A 20694-nucleotide genomic window follows, 5' to 3' on the forward strand; every position below is an offset into this window, starting at 1 on the left:
GTATTAAACCGTCCACATAGGTGAGCAGCTCGTAGCGTTTGGTTTGACGATTAAAGAACCTCAGTCTTCTGTGTCATTTCTCTGAGCTTCCGCTGACCATGAGCTTTTCCAAATTCTTATTTACGCTTCTACTAACTACTAAAATTTGCAGAATTAGAGATATATTTTAGAGATCCGGTCATTCATTTGTATTTGTTCTAGAAATTTATCTTTTTTATTGTCCATAAAATCTTTAGTATACGCCTCCAACAATAACCATTATTATATAATATGTATGTCTGAATCTAATATACTTACTCAAAAAATGTAATGTTTTCAAAAAACCCGCTTCCAGTCTGTGCTCACCAAGAGGCACACGTAAAGATCACTTTCACAGGATGGCATAGGTTTAATTTATGACCTATTTAATTTATGAACGAGTTAAGATTCACACGTGTAATTGTTTTGTATGACAAGTTATAATCAATTATTGACTATATTAGTTTCAAAGTCGGTAACCTCCATTTTAACTTTTTTTATTAGTCTTGATTCTGAATTTGTAAGTACCATTCCGTCGTATGTGTATTCATACAGTGTCAAATCGAGCTCCGTTTGTCAGGGACGTAGCGGGGTGTTTTTGCGCCCGGAACAGTAATAAAAAATGCGTCTTACGTGAAACAAAACTTGTACCCTATATATACTTTTATCTATAATATCCATATAAATTAAGTTCACCTAAGTTTGGTTATCATTAGCAAATTTAAATAAATCGAATAGAAACTAAAGCTCAAACTCAAAGATCCTAGATTTTGTTATTGGAATAATAGTACGAGATGAGTACTTTTTGACAAATGAAATATACTAAATTTTTAATATAAAGTATCTACAATAAACAAACAAAAGTGCTAAATAATCAATAAACAATATATGTACATTTTTTATACAAGTAATTAACACGGAAGCCATTTGCGCCACAGGCTTTTTTAAAGACAATAATACATTTATTTTTATCGTAGTCATAAGAAGAGTCGTTCTTTCCATAATTTGGAAATTTCAGGGTTATATTTTACTTTCGCTATTTCAGCTTTCTACTCCCAAAATTTCCCACGATCTGAAAACACTCCAATGAATTTACGATCTTTGGATCCATGGCAACATATAGAGTGTAGAATTCTCGATGTGGAGTACATTTTTAATTGCACAAATATGTAAATATGCCTATTTTGAAAAAAATATTAGCAATAATTAAAAATATTGGTAGATTCTTTTCAAGTTCTGTAAAATTTCGCGGCTGCATAAAAAAAACCGCCCGAACACTGGTCTGTACCTTCCAGTTTAAAAAGCATTTACCTAATGTATGTAATTACACTTTTATAATTATCGTCGCCTTTTCTTAAATACTTTGAAAAACTAAATGTGTAAAAAATTATTTACTAATATTCCTCTGAAAAACATTCTGCTGATCGGTGAATCTGAATTAAAAATTATCACAAGTTTACCGACATACAAAAACGTTCAACGAAACTTTATTTCTGCGCCCCTACCGGACAGCGTACGGGGCGGCTACCCTGCTTGCTCACCCCTTACTACGCTACTGCCATTTGTAAGAGGAGGTTGATTTCGAAGTTTTTCATATTCATTACCCGCCATTTTTTTATATATTAGGACAAAGACGATTAAAGAAATGACGTTCAAGGCATTTTATTTAGATATACGTTTTTTTAATTGTTAACAAATTTTTTTTGACCATGTCAGATCCTAATATAATCGTATGGGCCTCCACAGTGTGGAGATTTTTATTAACAGAATAGATGTTGTGTTTACGAGAAATGGATGTCAGCCACTTGCTCAACCTATTAGGTCCATACAAATTTACAAATATGTTTGCAAAAATAAAGTTATCTATTTGCAGTCCTTAAGCTTGACGGTTTTTGCGATTATTTAAAAATGGCGGAATATTAAAGATACCGAGTTACATACCAAATATATAGAAACTCTCCAAAGAAATGCAAGGAAGGTCATTTGTTCACATTAGTTTTAAGGAATGCGTGAAAATTGTGTGTATAATTCAAATTCTGTAAAAATTATATTTATAATTTCAACAATAAAAACATATATTTACGTTAGTTTTATTCGGGAAATCTTCTTCACGTAATAAATAAACAATTATAAAATGTAATTAATTCATTTAACGCTTTCGCTGCTGACTATATAATGAGATTTTAATTGCCCCCTTTAAAATGCACGTTAATTACATCGATTGGCTGCCTGGTCATTACGCGCCGTGTGCGTCTTCCGCGTCCAAAGTATTAAATAAATCATAGATATTTATAAAAATATACGTATGGCTCTCGATTTTTTTTAACCGTTGTGTTATTCATATTTGGCTCCATTGGTCTAAGAGTTTCGCCATTAAAATATAACCTGTACACTCTAGAGGTATATTTTATTATGCTCTGCTTACAAGCAAACAAATTGAAGTAATATCGTGACGTTAATCTATATTTTTGGATGCCATGACGTCAAAATTTAATTATGTTCAGTTTTTTTCTTACCTATAATCAGGCCAAGTTATGTTAGACCGATTGAGCAAAATCGGCCATTGCCGCATAAATTTAAGGATACAAGTTTTTTTTTAAATTATAATTTTAAGACAATTAAAACGCATATACATCTTATGAAAATTTGAGACATTTTTGGTTACTATTCTCTCTAAATACACATTTTAAATGACTTCACTGACATCATGGGGGATATACTACATAACGATATTGTTACACAAATAAAAACGGGAAAATATTTTACTGTATTGTAATTGTATCTTTTAATAAAGAAGTACAGTGCTAGAATTAGCAGAATTAAATAATATGAGTCGCCTAAAGTCATAACTCGAATTTTGCAATTTTTTTCAATTTTTAGTTAAATATACCAAGAGATTATAAAGAAATTAATATATATAAAGAAAAATAGTTGGCTATCAAAAATCAGTTTAAACCATGTGAAAATCGTTAATAAAGTTGACTGTTGGTGTCATAACTCATATTTTTAATGAATAATGTGAGTTCTGTCATCAAGGCCTTTCTACCCAATCAGGAAGCTCTATTTCTCATAGTGTACTGTTTGCCTGCAGCCTTATGTGTATTATATATATATATGTTTAAAAAAAATGAAAATCGACTCACTCACCCATCAATACTCAAGGGAGTTCAATACTTTTCTTATAATCACAAAAAACAGTAATCTGGTGGTTTTTTGCGATTATCTCAAAACTCGATTTTTAAAATAAGTGAGTTATGACTATAGGCAATTCATATATGCATTTAAATTATGATAAAATAAGTAGGGAAAAAATCCTGATTAGGTGTCTTACCTATAGTTTTATTGTCTCGAAATGTCCGGTAAACTATTATAACATTTTTTGCGACTCATACTTAGGGGCTCGCACACATGTTCCAAACGGGCCTCACACTTGCTAGGAGCGGCCCTGCCTATAATAATGACTATGTGGCGAAACTCGCGATGAGTCCAGTTCAGTTCACGATCGCTTCTTAAAAGCAATGAGTCAAATTACGTAAGAGGCGTGTAACTCTTATATGTACTTCTACCTATTATAATATCAACTGCCAGAAATCTCGTTGGTAATGAAGGTGGTAGAGATATTTAATATATTTTTTTTTATTGATGAAGTAAACAGTCGACCTTGGCACAATTAAATGCCACCATACATTGATTTACTTACAACATATTATAATAATTGTTTATTGAGGCATCTTTTTCTAAAGAGTGATAAGTCTACGATTCAATAATTATTGTAGTAAACGACGTTTTTGTATTTTAAACGAAAAAAAATGGTTTTAATGTTATTGAATTTCTCCCTCAAAAGTATTTAAAAATAAGACAATATTTTATTTTTTATTATATATTCCAGCGGCATATCTCAAAAAAATCTAACGGATTGCGCACTGTTGTATAAAAGCATGAAGTTTGCTATCATGAATAGATATTAAAGATATTTTTAAGATCCTGAGTAGGGATTTCAATACCGACTGAAAATATCAATACTAGTATTCGTTAAAACATTAAAAAAAACAGAAATACTTATCAGTAAATATAGATATTCAAATATCTTTAAAACATCATTTTATAGCAAAAACCTATCTACCTACCAATATTTATTATATTGACATTTAAAATGTGTATTGATCATAATAATGTAGAACTGGTGATTTTTACAAATAATTTGAATATATTAATAATTTTAACCAGAGCTCCATTAAATCCAAATAAGTACAGCTGCAGGAAAAGCTTCTTCAATGAAACACTTGTAGAGTCATCAATAATTTTATTATATTATTATAATTAAACGTTTATCACGGATGTTTTCTATTTCAAAATAATTATATTATGTTAATTTATCGCGACAATTCTATAAATAAGTATATTTGATGGATTTTGTTTTAGTATTATTTCACCTTTGTTGAATTCAGTGAATATATTATTTGCATTTTAATATAACGTATACACTCAATTTATTAGACAATACAGTAGAAAGTAATGAAGAAATAACATTAAATTCATTTTCAAAAACGTAAACGAGTGTGGTTTCTTAATACCGAAAATTTCGGTATTTTGAATTATTAAAACCGGTGTTTCGGATATTGATAAATACTGGAATACCGGTATTGTAATCCCTAATCTTGAGCCCCATCGAATGTATCCATGAAATAATTTACAAAAAATGTCTAATTACCGTCTGATTATCAGTCTGGACATTTGTATTTAATGGTGTTGAATACTAATTTGAAGTTAAACCTGATACTCTGCAATTGGAAGTCAATAAATATACGGAATTATCTATTGCAATAAATATAATTAAACTAAAATTGGTAATATCAGTTATAATACTTATGTATATCATTATAAATTACATAGGTACACATTTTTAAATCATTTTTATCATATTGTACTTTTGGCGGGTTTTGAAAGATATGGTCAATCGTATATTAATGTATGTATTTCTTTTTAGATTTTAACTATATGTATACTTGTAGATCGCGGAGTGGTGACGCGTCGGTTTATAATGTGGTGGATCCCAGATCTGGCAAATTAACATTTTGTTTTTTCAATGTATGTCTGGACCCAGAGTGTGGATCTAATAGTTTGAGGCTTATGTACATTTCTCGTAAAAATAAAAATCTGTTTATAAAAAATTCATTTTGCGGACTATTGTGCCTTAAGTCTAAAGCAATGATACTCAACCTAAAGTAACGCGGGCCGCATCACTACTGGTGTGACGAAAAAAATCATGAAACCCCTCCTTTTTTACAAAACATTTTTGATATTTTAAAAATTATGCGTGTTTTTTAAATTAATCGTGTGCAATAGCAACACTCTTATACCATATCTGTTGTGGACCATAATGACAATCCTCGTCGGGTGTCACTATCTGTGCGTCAAAGTAGAAACGAATCTCAAGATATACGAAATCCCTAATAATAAATGTGTTTCGGGCCGCAGGTTGAGTATCGCTGGTCTAAAGTATTCAACCAATATGTGCGCGTGAAACATGTTATCTTAATTTAATCAAAAAAATACAAGTAGTACAACGTGGCATGGAAAGGTTCACGTTGGTCATAATGCGAAAAGATAAAAAAGAAACCAATGGATAAGGAAGCAGACAAGAAAACGCGATGTGATAGATGTCGTTAAATAACTGAAGAGGCAATGAGCTGGATTTGTTGCTTGGCGTGTGGACAACTGCTGGACAAATGCTGTCATACAGTGATACCCAAGAGACACTAAACGTTCACAGGGACGCCCAAAAACCCACTGGATAGACAAACTCGTAAAGTTCGATGAATGTACGTAGCAGCGAAGATTTACGGACCGATTAGAGTAGACGTAGTTAGAAGAGGTCTTCATGCAGCAGTGGATCGACGCCGGCTGACAATGATTGGCCGTTGAACTGAGGTAAACGATTATTTCAATACAGGATTCATCTTCTTCTCTTTAATTCCAGTTATAGAGCTCCGGGTAGACCTGAAACTATCGAATTTATTCAAAGTGCGATGCTAGTTAATCTACATAAGAATATTAGTTAAGATAACGGTTAAATAATTTCACACTATTTAAAGACGTTGCCTAATTCTCACATGGTAATTTCATTACTTGAATAGTTAATATTAATGGAATAGCAAATCAATTCGTGTTATTCTTGGCCATTATCTTAATTTTAAAAAAAAATATGAGGTTAAATAATACTTAGTATAGAGACATATCCACTGATTTTTTTAAATTAGTGAAGTAAATAAAGTAAACATTTTAAATAAAATATAAAATATTATTTAACATCCACGATTTTGTGATATTTATATTGGTTAATATGAACAACTTTACTAAATATTTTATTTTATATTGTAGGTATATAATGTAAGTCAAACTTCATAATATAAAATGTTGATGGGTTTTTATTATTGCACCATTATATTTGTATGCGTAAACATTATAGCAGAGACACAAACCTTGGATATCAATAAAAGAAATTAGAAAAAATCAACTGTAGATATAATGTAAGGCGAATTTAGCAAAAAATGCGTATTATATAATAGCATTATGATTTGTGGATAGTATTGTCAAATAAAAATAATATATCCACGGAAAACACTGTTATAAAAATTTATTACTCCCGTATAAGTAATGTATTTTTTTTTAAATGAATATAATATGTTTTTATCATAAATCATTCGATAAAAATAAAATCTAGGTTGGTAGAATCTACAATTACTATTATTATATAAGACTATTATGAATGATCATCAAAATCTATACAAACTTTCACGTTTAACCGCGTGGTTTTTTGAAGTATGCACTTACGTTAACTCTTCATATTAATTATATCAAAAAATGTTATTTTTAATGAGAATTATGTTACTTTCTACTAAAGAAATACGTTTTGCAAATATTTTGTTTTGAAGTGACTATCAATGTTCAGACATATATTAATTTACACAACTCACGATTTTAAGAAATATTATTTTTAAATATACAAAAGCAATTGAATTCTAGTAAAGAAAGTTTAATATTTTCTACCATAACACAGTCGTTAAACACAGTTTTATGTCCATGATTCCATGCACAATAAATCAGCCAAACCCAACGCCTAAGTGCGACTGTTTAATAATAAGCTTTTGTTTGTAAGGTATGTAATACACTGAAGTAATGGAATATACTTAAAAAAGCTTAACTACAAATTAGATTTAGGCTAAAACCGATTTTATAGAACATATCGAACTATAATATTATTATGGTCATAACTCCATAACATATTTTTGGTACTTACAAACTTTTAGCAGAAACCTCTCGCTACATAGTTATTTGCAGCTAATAATTCGTCAACATTTGTGTATTTTTTTATTAACACTAGAGAATATCAGAAATTATAAGCTCAAAGTGTCTAACACACGAAATGGAAAAAATGTAACTGAGAGTTAAAAATATTGTCCTATATATTATGGTGGTGAACAGACGCCCACCTCTGGAGTAGTAAATTGCGGATTCGAATCTCATGGGTAGAAGTCTCGCTTATTTTTTTGGTTTGGTTCCAGATCATTAATCCAATACAATAATAATACTAAACATTCCTTGTTAAAAAAATGTTTTAAAAAACCAATTCAAAAAATACTACATACATGTTTTTAATGGCTTTACACTCCGATATGGATCTTTGCCGCCTTTCGAAGAAGTTTTGTTGAGAGTATTTTTTACGAGAAATGGATGTTAGCCACTTACTTATCCTGTTACGTCTATGCTCTGAATCCATACATATTTATCCGAAATTATTCTACATATTGGTATATGAATAATGTGAATCATTAGCATTTTTGTATTTACACCGTTTTAAAGAGTCCACGCTATTTATATTAAAAAAAAGTAATTGACTTAACTTTAATCGTCAGGAATTTTAATTAATTTACTAACGATCGGTAATAGTTTCGTTAACGGTTTTTAAATAAATGGTAATCAGTTGATTAAATTCCAGTGTTGCCAATCATACTATAATATTCTAACTAAAGTTTTGCCACGCATAGTGTGATTGTAAAAATAGTATTATTTTGACGTAGGTACTCTTTATATTGAGAGGTTATACCTACTTGTACGATCAGCATAAAATACATGGCAATACTGTTTTCCTCCTTTAATTCGACCAATTTATTAATTTATAATAACAGGAATTGCTAATAGGTACAAATATTTGTAAACCAGCTCCAATCCAAGGTAGTCAGCCACTTCTATGCAAAATAAAAAAGTTATCTCCTCAAATCCATTCAATAAAGTATACAATTTTAAGAAAAAAAATATTTCTCCAGCTAAGTATTTTATTTTAAGACATTTATTTTAACGGATGTTAGCCACTTTAGATCGAAACACATATTTAATAATAGCATGTTCAGACCCGGGATTCGAACCCAGGATCTCTGATAATTTAAGCCGATTCGTTACTGCTCGGCCTTATAAAGATATTTAAAAAATATAATTAAAGATAATTCTATATGAAAAATATTTTAATTACATTGACAAAACTTAACAGAATAATATACCTATTACTAATATAGTAGGTAGATATTTGAGGTTTTAAAAAAATAGTGTTATTATTTGAATATAAAACGAGATTTAAGGAATTAAATAAATGTAAGTATAAGAAATATTGATGAATACAATGTCATTTCATTAGTTAACACTATTAAAATGAATTAAATTACTGTTAAATATATGTTATATATATATATATGAACAAACGAAAACTGAGATTTAGATGATAGTATTGTAGTATCGTCATTATAGATACTATAATAGTTTCAGAGTTTCAATCAATGTCTAGTAAAATTACATTGTTTTTCATCTATCTAAATTTGCCCGAATACCACAAATTTGATAAATTATGATCGTTGAAAAGTCGTAGTAGACGAAATATTGCTCTAACGAATCTTACGAGATGTAGGTATATTATATAGATAATATAAATCCATCGTTATGCTATAAAAAATAATACGTTTTTTGGTTATTTACGACCATAATGCGCTAACCGACATGATAGAACATGTACTCGATACGTACAGTGTATGTCCGAAATTGCCTGCAAAAAGAAAGGACCATCGTCGGATTGCGAGGAGGGGCACAGGGATGAGCTATTTAAACGCCCGTCGATTCTCCAAATTATCAGTTATATTTGCTTTCTTCGTCAGAGTAACTTAATCTAGTTACTCCACTTTCACTAAAATGAAGGCTTTTGCGGTAAGTGCGCTTGCGTTTTTATTACAGCCTTATTCTGTTTTTTTTCTCTTGCTCACTTGTGTTTAATGTTTGCTTGCGTCTTGTAACGGGTTTTAATTCGATTACAGCGTCTCTTTTTTGTACAACCTTTAAACTTTTTTATAAATATAAATTTGAATAATAAATCCTTACAGTATAATAAAATAATTTTAAATACGAAAAGTTTGTTTAAAATTAAATTTAAAAACAAATTAAATAATAATATAAAATTGGGAACATAAAATAAAATAATAAAGTGTTTACGGGGAATTTAGTTAACGGTGTATTTTTTCCCGTAGATTCTGGCTGCCATTGTGGGCCTGAGCTCTGCGCGGCCCGAGCCTCCAGTAGGATACAACTACCCTCAGCCGTCAGGTAGCTACGGTGCGCCAAACGGTGGTAGCCTAGGAGGCTTCATCGGGGGCGGCGGAGGACATATCGGAGGGGGAGGTGGTGGACTTGGAGGACTCGGAGGAGGACACATCGGAGGGGGAGGTGGAGGACTTGGAGGACTCGGCGGAGGACACATCGGCGGAGGAGGCTTCAGCGGAGGAATCGGCGGAGGGCACGGGGGTGGCGGCGGCGGCGGCGGAGGAGGTTTCGGAGGTGGTCTCGGAGACGGAGGCTTCGGCGGAGGATACGCTGGAGGGTTCGGAGGCGGATTCGGACAATCTGCTATTATCCAGAAACACATCTACGTACATGTCCCACCACCAGAGCCAATTGAACATCGTCAACAGCATATTCCATTCGTAGCTCCCGCTCAAAAGCACTACAAGATCATCTTCATCAAGGCACCTACCCCACCTACCCCAACTGCGCCAATTATCCCACTTCAGCCACAAAACGAAGAAAAGACCCTTGTATACGTTTTGGTCAAGAAACCAGAAGAACAGCCCGATATCATCATCCCTACACCTGCTCCTACTCAACCCTCAAAACCAGAAGTCTACTTCATCAAGTACAAGAGCCAGAAAGAAAGCATCGGCGGAGGTGGCGGCGGATTCGGCGGTGGACTCGGAGGAGGTCTGGGAGGTGGTCTTGGAGGAGGATTGGGAGGTGGTCTTGGAGGAGGTCTTGGAGGTGGTCTTGGAGGAGGACACGGGGGTGGCATCGGTGGAGGACTCGGAGGAGGACTTGGAGGAGGACTTGGAGGAGGACTCGGAGGAGGTCATGGTGGAAACGACATCGGAGGAAGCGGTTTGGGCGGTGGACACCTTGGCGGCGGCGGTGGTGGACTCGGTGGCCTCATCGGAGGCGGCGGCGGCGGAGGCTCTTCACAGTACGGTCCCCCTGGACACGTTCCTGGATCACCCATTCATTAAGTTTTCATTCATTTACCTCAGCTCATTCGAATCAATCCCATGTCGCTATGTCAATCATATTCATCCCTAAGTCAAGATGTTTTTTTTTTCAATACGACAAATGGTCTATTGTTTGTAAATATTTTAGTGTATAGTTTTTAAGATAATTTATGTTTTGGAAATATCATTTATTTTTTTTTAATAAAAGGAACACCATTCTCCAAAATAAACCAAAAACTGTTTTTATATTTTATTTCAAACGATTTTTTATATTGAATTACTCTGCTATTTATTTACATAATATATGTCTTTGCTGATTGCGATTCATACTCATAAAATTTTTACCCAATATACATTATAGGTTCTAGGTACACATCTTAATTACAACATTATTTGCGTTATAGCGATTATTATAGAAAATTTTAGTTTTGCTAATATTATCAAATTTAAAAATGATTCATTCAAAGAAAGTGATTTTACAAATCAATAAATATTTATTTGAACAATTGGCGCAACTACTTAATATTAAAATTATTATTTATAAATAAATTATTATTTTTATTTAATAGCAATGCTTACAATAATTCATATAAGGTCTTATTCAAATTTATATGCATGATAGTAAATTTACCAAAATTATAATTATAATAATAATATCAAAAACCGACTTACAGTCAACCAGTGCAACTAATAAAAATGTATAATATAAAAATAATGGAAAAAATGCTAATAATAAATTTGCTGAATATTCTAAGTAATAATAATCAATCAAAGTTAATAATCACGTTATACAGTGTAACCTTGTGAAATAGGTCAGTGATTTTTAAGTGAATAAGATACCTACAGTAATATTAATGTGTATCAAAAACGTTTAAAAAATCTTTTCTGTAGAGACAATACGTAAAATAAAAATAAAATAAAATATCTTATCATTAGCGTATTGAGTGATAGTAAAATTGCCACATTACTCAAAAAAATGTAAAAAAAATCTTACAATCTTATAAATCAAGACATTTAACTATTTTTAATATTTAAAAAAGTGAATAATTTACAGTGATATAATTTTAATAATAATATAATATTTAAATAAGTGAAATACTAATTAATTATTTATTCAGAGTTTTACTGTATATTTTTTACATTAACATGTGTTATACGTAATTCGTGTTCCCAGTTTCAATAAAAAAAATCGCCCCCGAATATGGGTTCTATATCGTATTCAAATCGTCTGGTTAAGAGTATAAAATAAATAATAGTGACAGCCGAATTCGAAGTAAAACCATAACTAAGCTAAATATAAAATAAATGGACCTTATTCGATCATTCAGTAAATTGTGGTATTTTATTATTCAATTAAAGTGACTGTTGTTAAAATTGAAAAGAATGATCTCATAGAAAACGTAAATAATAAAATAAAAAAGGCATGCAAAAATAATAGTTCACAATGTGAATAAAATAATATTTATTTAAATGCAACTGGAATAAAATAAAATGTAATACAGAACCAATATTTAGTATTATTATATAGATGTGAGCTTCAAATAATATACGTACTAAAAATAATATAATATATATTTACATATTAAAAAAACAATCAATTATCAAAGATTATTTAAAAATAATACAATAATATACTAAACTTAAGACAGCCGTATTCGTTCTGGAAGTTCGGCCTCTGCAGTATTGAAAATTGTAATACATTATTGTCTTATCCTATTACAAATTAATAAATATCTTGGAATCATTTGATTATTTATTATATATTTAATTCAGTTAATTTTAATACATATAATTTACAATTAGTAAGTATAAATTTACAGTTAGGTCGTAAATTTTTTTTAAATTTTACTTTTGTACCGAAATCTTTGGATGTAAATATTACCGTTTAAATGATATAGTATTACAATGGACACTGCTATTTTTATATTATAGATAAATAAGTGGTAAGCATTAATATCAATGAATTGCCATGGATATCTAGACCACAATAAGAATTAATTTATATTAAATACATAATATATGCATAATATAATAATGTTATTTGCAATAATTTAGACAGAGGGTACGTAAATGTAACATTAAATTAATTCATAATGACTTTTATCGATTTTTTTATAAAAATCGTTATACAAAAATACACAAAATTCTATATAAATACAAAATAAAGGAAATACAATACCTAAGAACACACATTTTGAATATTTATTTTTCTCTTGGAATAATACTGGTAAGTTTAAAAAAAAATTGAATAATCGCAATATAATGAGAATATTTTTTTTCGTTAACATCCAGATACAATAATTGATACAAATAAAGTATTTTCCTTTATTTTATATTATATTATTATAGCCACAATATGCTTGTTTATAAATGAGGCTATTGGACAATGAAATTTTATTTGTAATCTAGTATTTTATGTACATACAAATATATGAAAATAATATACACGCTATATCTACAGGTACATAATTAGTTATGAGATTTTTTTTAAAGATAATCACCAACTCCTTTTCAAGCAGAACCATTACATATAAATAGGTTTCCATAATTTTGAGGTAAACATACATATTATAAAGACAAAAAATAAATAAAGATGTTTATTATCCATTCCATATCGGATTAAACCATAATATCTTATATTGTTGCAAAAGTTTTATACATTTTTTTAAATTAATAAGTGGAGCGTGTGGATATTTATGAACATGCTTTTTTTTTACAATGAATGATTGTCAGTAATTCGCTGAATCTATTGGACCTTACACTGGATCAAATAAATATTGAAAATACAACATCCATTTTTTACAAGGCGCATCAAGCCCGTCACCTACATCTGAAAAGACGAGAGTTCGACTAAGTAGGCCACCATGGGACTATCATGTTATATTGATTGAAAAAACGTGAATTTGACCCACCTATCAAAATGTGTCAAAAATATTATTATTAAACAATAATAAAATATTTTTCATTTGAGTTCCATAAGGTACCTTCAGTCGATTTTTGAAGCCTACATAACGATTTTTCAACATTTTGTAAATAATATGGTCTTATCTTCAAATGATTTCTGATTACTATTCCACAAAAAAATATTGATATTTCTTTATTTTTATTAATATTTTTTTAAATGTTTAAAGGAGGACAAGTCAAATCAAAACATTTAAATGAAAATAATAACGACACACATTGAATATTATGCCGTAATAATTAGTGTATCCTATCATCAGAAAAATACCCAGTTAGCGGTTTTTTTTACGAATACCTAACCGATTAAGCGGTTTTAACCGTCGGTATATATGTGGGATTTTAAGAAATTCCTTTTATAGTTATTCAAAAAAAGTTATATTAGTGATCACTACACTAGATTCTCTAGATTTCTCAGCAATTATGATTATCAGTTAATTGTAGTAAGCAAATTTAGTACATAATATATAATATTTTATTTTTTGTCATGCAACTAATAAGAATTCGGAGGTTAACCGTATAAAATTACCCGTTTTTCGGTTAATTAAGAAATGCACGGTTTCCCGGTACTAGTACTAATGTTGGGAATAAATTGGTTATATTTTTTCATACTAAGCAGTTATATTTATAAATCCTAGCATATGTGGTTATTTTTAAAAATTATGTCACTTGCATCTACTTATTTAATCTTCATCATCTCAATAATCGTCAAATGACCAAAAATCTATCATGCGGTGCAAGGCATTTCGCAAATGCCGTGTAATTTTCTGAAACGAAATCAGAAATCACCATCGCAGTCGCGAAAGGCACTATAATCATATTTCGTCATTATAAATCACCATAGGCTTCTAAAATCTGACATCATGATCAAAACCAGGAGAGAACTAGTGACATTGATCGCCTCCGCTTATAGATCACAAGAAATTTGAATACCTACTTATACTCGTACATAAATAAAACACGAAATTACAAGTTATCAACAATTAAATGAATTAACTGAATATAAATAAATAAACATGCAAAATAAATTATAAGACACCCACAGTGGCCGCGCGGCTTAAGGATAAGTATTCACTGAGCTTTTTTTAAAGAGGCACCTAGCGGAAAAATACGAAGCTTGCTATTTGAGACATTTTTTTGATAATTTACAATTTCAACTATATGAATGAATAAATATGTATCTGAAAACATTAAAAAGAAAAATATTTTTTATTTTAAGTCAAAGACAAACTTACAATTGTAAAAAATGTGAATTTGTTGTATCGGACCGCACCCTATTAATACATATATTGTATGGTCACATTTATTATTAAAATTTAGTTTTTTAAGTTTTCTAAGCACCGCCTAAGCGATTTTTGACTAATTCATAGTTTTAATATTTTTTATATCTATTTTAAAAAACATCGATTTTTATAAAAAATATAAATGTGTATAAATTTGTGTGTGAGTCAGGGTATGGACCTAATAGGTTGAGCAAGTGGCTGAGATCCATTTATCGTAAAAAACAAAATCTGTTAATACAAACCTCTACTCTGTGGAGGCGCACATGATCCTATTAAGATCGGACATCGGAAAAAAATTATAAATAATCTATTTTCATTCAAAAAATAATTCGTTAGATTTAAGAATATAACATTATTAAACATTTATAATTTGGAAAAAAATACAAAAACCAGTCTCCTATATAAGCAAAATTTGCAAAGCGCCTCAGTTGTATAACTACTATTTTTTAGAAGTTAGTATTATCGTAATTAGGTAAGGACGTATGAAGCTCAATTGGAGAAGCACATTGGCCAGAATCTGATAGATGTAGGTTTGATATATTTTATGTGATCAAACAATGTTGATTCTCAGTATAAGAAAAGACAGGGGCCAGGGCACTATAATGACATAAATATACGTATATATATAGATATTCATTCCTACAAAGTATCCAGTTTTAGCTCCGAAAAATATGACAAATTCTACGTTTTTGACGTTTATATGATGCGTGGGCTATTAAAAGTTAGAAATTAGAGTTTTAACAGTTAACCCTTAGCATAGGACTATATTGGTAGATATAAATATTTCAAATGAATAACAACAGTATCATTGGAATTATTACCATCGGTGCTAAATATTTTATTTACAGTAAGTAACCTTTTCACATTCGTTTATAATACAAGACCGGTTTCATCTTACGACATTATCAATTGAACGTAAGACTAAACAGGTCTGGGTAAGTTATAAACGTGGAAAGGTTACTACTTATAAGTTAAAATCATCAACAAACACAACAATAATAATTGATGGAATTTAACTATTTGTTTTTTGATGAATATAACACTAGATTTTTAAGAATGCAGTATTCTTTATTAAACATACATGGTTTGGGTTCAAAAACATACCTACTTTATATAAAGACCGACCGATGATAGACCGTTTCTAGGATGGTATATGGTTAAATGTACGTATTACATTTCGCCGTAGCACAGTTCACCGTGAGCTATCTTACCGAAAAGCGATTGCCGCATTGTACTGAAAATTAACAAAACTTACGTGCTGTTTGTGGCGCATAGTGTGTATAATGTGTCAATTCTATAGATTCAATAAAAACATTAATCTGATATTAATGGCTACCAAATATCTGATTATAACGCCGTCATCAGTATCAGAAATTTGACGAAGTACGAAGTACGAGCACCTTTATATGAATTATATGATAATATGATTGTATTTATAATTTACTTCTGTTTTTCCATTGAATTCCGGTGGTTTTTAAATGTTTTATTTAGATATTAATATTATCTCAATATTATACAAACATATATTTCCGATTCAGTAATACGAGCGACTGCATACGTACAAATCTCCGAATATGTGACTATATAGTCTGAAACTGCTAAATTAACATATTTTTTTTTTACAATTTATTATTACTAAATATTTTCGCCCATTGTCTTCTTCCGGCCGTGTTGAGGTGTCTGTAGTTTTTTAACCAGATCATCTAAGCAAGATACAGAATTCGGACCAACAAGAAGGTGCAACCAAAAAAAATACATTCATGGAAGTGTAACGTAAGACATTCACACGGTGCACAAAGACGTACATTCAAATCGTCTTGTGTAAGGCTTCAATTTCGTTCATTATTATTTCGTAATAATGGCGAAAAGATAATAATTTTCGGGTGAACCTGTAAAAAAATGTTTCACGCGGAAAAGTGACCAATTTTACACACCTTCGTTTTTACTATTTGTGCTGGATGTTTAATTTATTGTTAAAACAGGTTACACATTTGGCTAAATGAAAACAATTTAGTAAAATAATAAAAAAATAATTTATTGCACCACTTGCTCATAATTCATAAGTCATTATTACATATAATTATTAAACGTAGTAGAAAACATATTAACCATACCTACACAACATAATTTTATAAATAAATAAGTTCCTATAGTTTTTACTATTTAAATGTAGCAAAGTAATATTTAATTGTATTCATGAACGCCATTGTATGTCTACAAAGAATACTTTCAGAAAAATGCAATTTAAGATTTTTCACCCACATAATGAATAGTATTAAAAAGTGAATTGGCTTTAAAATAATATACTAAACGATTCTTTACATATGTACCTACAAAATTTAAATACAAACTGAAAACAAAAGATATTTATATTATCCTAATAATTAAAAGAACTCCACGATGGTCAAGTGGCTAACGCGTCGGTTTATAATGTCGTGGATCCTAGGTTCGAACCCTGAGTCTGGCAGATATTTTAATATTGTTTTTCAACACGTGTGCTTGGAATCGGAGTATGGGCCTAATGGGTTGAGCAAGTGGCAAACATTAATTTCTCTTTAAAACAAAAATATGTTAATACAACGACCACTCTATCTTTTCTATTCAATTCAATGATACCTACTTAATGTATTTAAATATATATCAATCTGGATGAATCCACTGTTAAAGAATGCATCTTTATGCTGAATTTATTCCTAAGGTATTATAATTGGCATTGTCACATACCACCGCAAAATTTAACTATTTTGTCGTTGGGCTCTTGCCTTCAACGTGCTGTCTCGAGTGCGCCCTACCTTAATTCTCGATCTATTGAGAGCTTCATCGTTGATTCTTCCACCCGAAAACGCTTTTTTTCTATCGTGCCATCTCCTAACGGAGGAGAGCAATTGTTGCTATCTGGAACATTTTGGTAGAGCTGTACTGATACCAATAACGGATGCCTTTAAGACACGAACTGCTTCAACTTATAAATGATTTTTCCTTGGAAAAAAAGTTGGGAAATTCTCTACTTTTGTTCCATCATAATATGGTCGAGATATTATAGTTTTCTGGTTTTTCTACTACGCAGAGCTTCTCATTCTTTTCCCATTCGCTTTAGATCATTATTTTGTCAGTCCTATAAATTTTGAAGATGAGTCTATACAGCTTCATTTTGAAAGCCTCAACTCTTCGGCACATCACCTGGTTTAGTTAGTGTCCATAGAAAAGGATTGAAAGAATATAAAAGTAAAAGATACGCAGTCTCAGATCGAAAATGCTTATAACTAATAAATAAATCTGCCCAACGAGCGGTTAATCACTGAGGATTTAGGTATCCGATACAAGTATTACGATACTGAATGTACTTATTGTAATATCTTCATGTAAAAATCTTCATATATTTAAAATTTAAACTCTGTATGCGTCCTCGCCTTTATCGAATACTTCAAAAATATTTTTATATTACAGATATTTAAACAAAAGCTTAACTAACTAAATAATTACAAGATAAAAAGCACTTTCTATATACAGTTTTTTTTTCTTCTGTTGAACCATACAAACATGATTTGATTAGCTTAAACGATCAAAAAAAATTGTACTTGACATATCATATTGATTTACATAGTAACGCACGTATATATTATTAATTTAGTTGCTAAGACCCCAAACCCCTAGCAACCATTAATGGTGTCAAAATAACTTTTCATACAAAACAGAATTAACTGAAAATGAATTCAACTCTACTTAAAGATGGCTAAAAGTATTTAAAAAATGTATTGGCATCGTGTTCTAATATATTCTAAAAGTTTCAAATGTCTAGCTAGTCGGATAGTTAGTTAAAAATTGATTGCAAGATTTGTACCGGACAAAGAACCACCGGATAAATAAGAATACGAGCTAAGAAAAACGTTGTAAAATTGATTAGGTACTTTAAAATATTGGTTTTTTTAATATATTTTATGTGTGTATTTATATACTTTATATGTGTTCAAAAAAAGTGCATGTCCACAGTGCTCCATCTTTCAATATTTAGGTGATACAGGTCAATTAGTTATAATTTGACTGTAAGTGGTCATATTAAAATTGTGCCGACAGTCATATTATTAATTCGTACAATATGTAAGCATCTCTAATCCAACATGTAACCGGCGTGGCGTGGCTTATTTTTTTTTTAATTTTTATTATTTTACTTTTGATGTTATATAGTTAATGAAGCAAGTCAGACCAGTCCCGGCCGAAAAAAATCACTTCCGTGAGACGCCCAACGCAACGCCTGCTTACACTCTTAATAGGGGCAGGGAGATTGAATCGATTCTGCGTTGAATTAAAAAATATATATACATTATTTTATTTTTCACTATTAATACTTGATAGAAAGACATTGTCATATAAATAACACCCACTTCAATATGTTAGTTATATTTTTTTTCGTACTTACTTGTATTACAAAATTAACCAATTGCAAATATCAGTTGAGATAAAAACTGTCTTGATTTAGTTAACTATTTATTATTCAATAATAGAATTTTTGAGGCTTTTTATTGAAAATACATACCTAATTATGAATTTCAGAAACATACATAAATGAAAACACAATATTTGTGTGCGATTCAAGCTCACATATTTTACTGATCAGGTAAGTGCTGTTATCCATTAAGCTGTCGCTATTTTTGTTAATCTTGCGAACGATTGATAATAACTACGCTATCTGAGGTATTTTAAATTGCACTAATAAGTGGCTATCAATTTTGTAATTTGAACCAAGGCGATATTATTAACATGACTGATTCCAGAAGTAATTATTATTTTTATTATAATATTGTGATATACTTAACGAATTTGATAAATCTAAAGATGAAAAAATATTTTTATTGAAAATACATTAATCTGGAATACCTCAGAAATATATTAGAAACATCTTTGAAAACCAATGGAATACTTGGCGTTGAACTCTCATCATGCATTCACTATCCGGATGAGTGCTTTTATCCATTATTATACGGATTTAGCTGTCATTCTTGTGAATACTTATATTTTTATGTTATTCAACGTTTATTTTGTTCATCAACATAACACAAGATCAAGAATTGATTCAGTAGCTGATGGTTAAGCGTGTTAGATGAACAAAGCCGTATTAGCTGCAGTCCTAAATTATTGTATAGGTAACTATATTGTAAAATAATAAGAGAACCTCAAGACACAACTTGATTGGACGACTTCTAAAGAATCGATTTGCTAAATTTTAAAGCGTGAAGATGTGGATGTCCGGAGGACTGATGATGAGACTTAATGGTTCTATACGTTTATCCTGGATACAGCAGCAAACACATTTTGGAAATCGGCGATATACTGGATTATTTGTTAGTTTGGGTTAGTTTAGGTTAGGTTAGGTTATCCTAACAAATAATCCAGTTTGCCGCTGTATCCAGGATAACCGACTTGTACCGAATTAATTATTAAGACTGCCTGGGCATTCGATTGAGGGTGATCAGGTATATTATCATCATTGATCTACGAAGTCGGAGTATTAGCATTAAAGGAACGGCAAATGAAAAGACTAGAGACTATGAGACTGGATGTGGCTGTATCGACTTTCCATGAAGTTATCCTGAGATGATAATATTACCAATGAGAATGTATTGCCAATAAGACAAGAAAATTTATAACTAATATTAAGAGCAGAACAACTGGATACTTTGGCCATATTTTTTGCAATGAGATTTACTCCATTTCATAATGCACGAAAAGGTAGAGGTCAGTAAATGCATGTGTATAAGTAAAAGAAGATTTTCTTTAGTAGCTCAGCGTCCGGTGCGTTTGGGATCTGATATAACAGGCCCAATATAGGGAGGTGTACTGGAATATGTTGATCTTTAACTTTT

The 20694-nt window shown here is 30.6% G+C and overlaps 2 protein-coding genes across 3 annotated transcripts in view; one reads left to right on the forward strand and one right to left on the reverse strand.

Moving 5' to 3' along the window:
• Positions 1 to 20694, reverse strand: part of LOC147079620 (frequenin-2) — a 701586-nt gene that overhangs the window by 128163 nt on the left and 552729 nt on the right. The gene's annotated exons all lie outside the window — the stretch shown is intronic.
• LOC147079622 (uncharacterized) lies at positions 9256 to 10613 on the forward strand. Of its 2 annotated transcripts, none has more exons than XM_085942956.1 (3): positions 9256 to 9267; positions 9588 to 10326; positions 10372 to 10613. In XM_085942956.1, the coding sequence occupies exons 1-3, from the start codon at positions 9256 to 9258 to the stop codon at positions 10611 to 10613; spliced, it is 993 nt and encodes a 330-aa protein (XP_085799082.1). The 2 variants fall into 2 exon arrangements, with proteins under 2 accessions (XP_085799082.1, XP_085799161.1); XM_085943035.1 differs by having other exon boundaries at positions 9588 to 9699; positions 9763 to 10613.

The sequence above is a fragment of the Rhyacophila brunnea genome, unplaced genomic scaffold (genome assembly GCF_057557595.1).
Source record: "Rhyacophila brunnea isolate RB1 unplaced genomic scaffold, BYU_Rbru_1.0 scaffold_1, whole genome shotgun sequence".
Lineage (NCBI taxonomy): Eukaryota > Metazoa > Arthropoda > Insecta > Trichoptera > Rhyacophilidae > Rhyacophila > Rhyacophila brunnea.

Excerpts from the sequence above, each read along its gene's own strand:
- LOC147079622 (XM_085942956.1), top strand. Across the intron at positions 10,327-10,371 it reads CGGAGGAGGTCTGGGAGGTG|GTGGTCTTGGAGGAGGACAC; the intron begins GTCTTGGAGGAG and ends GAGGTCTTGGAG.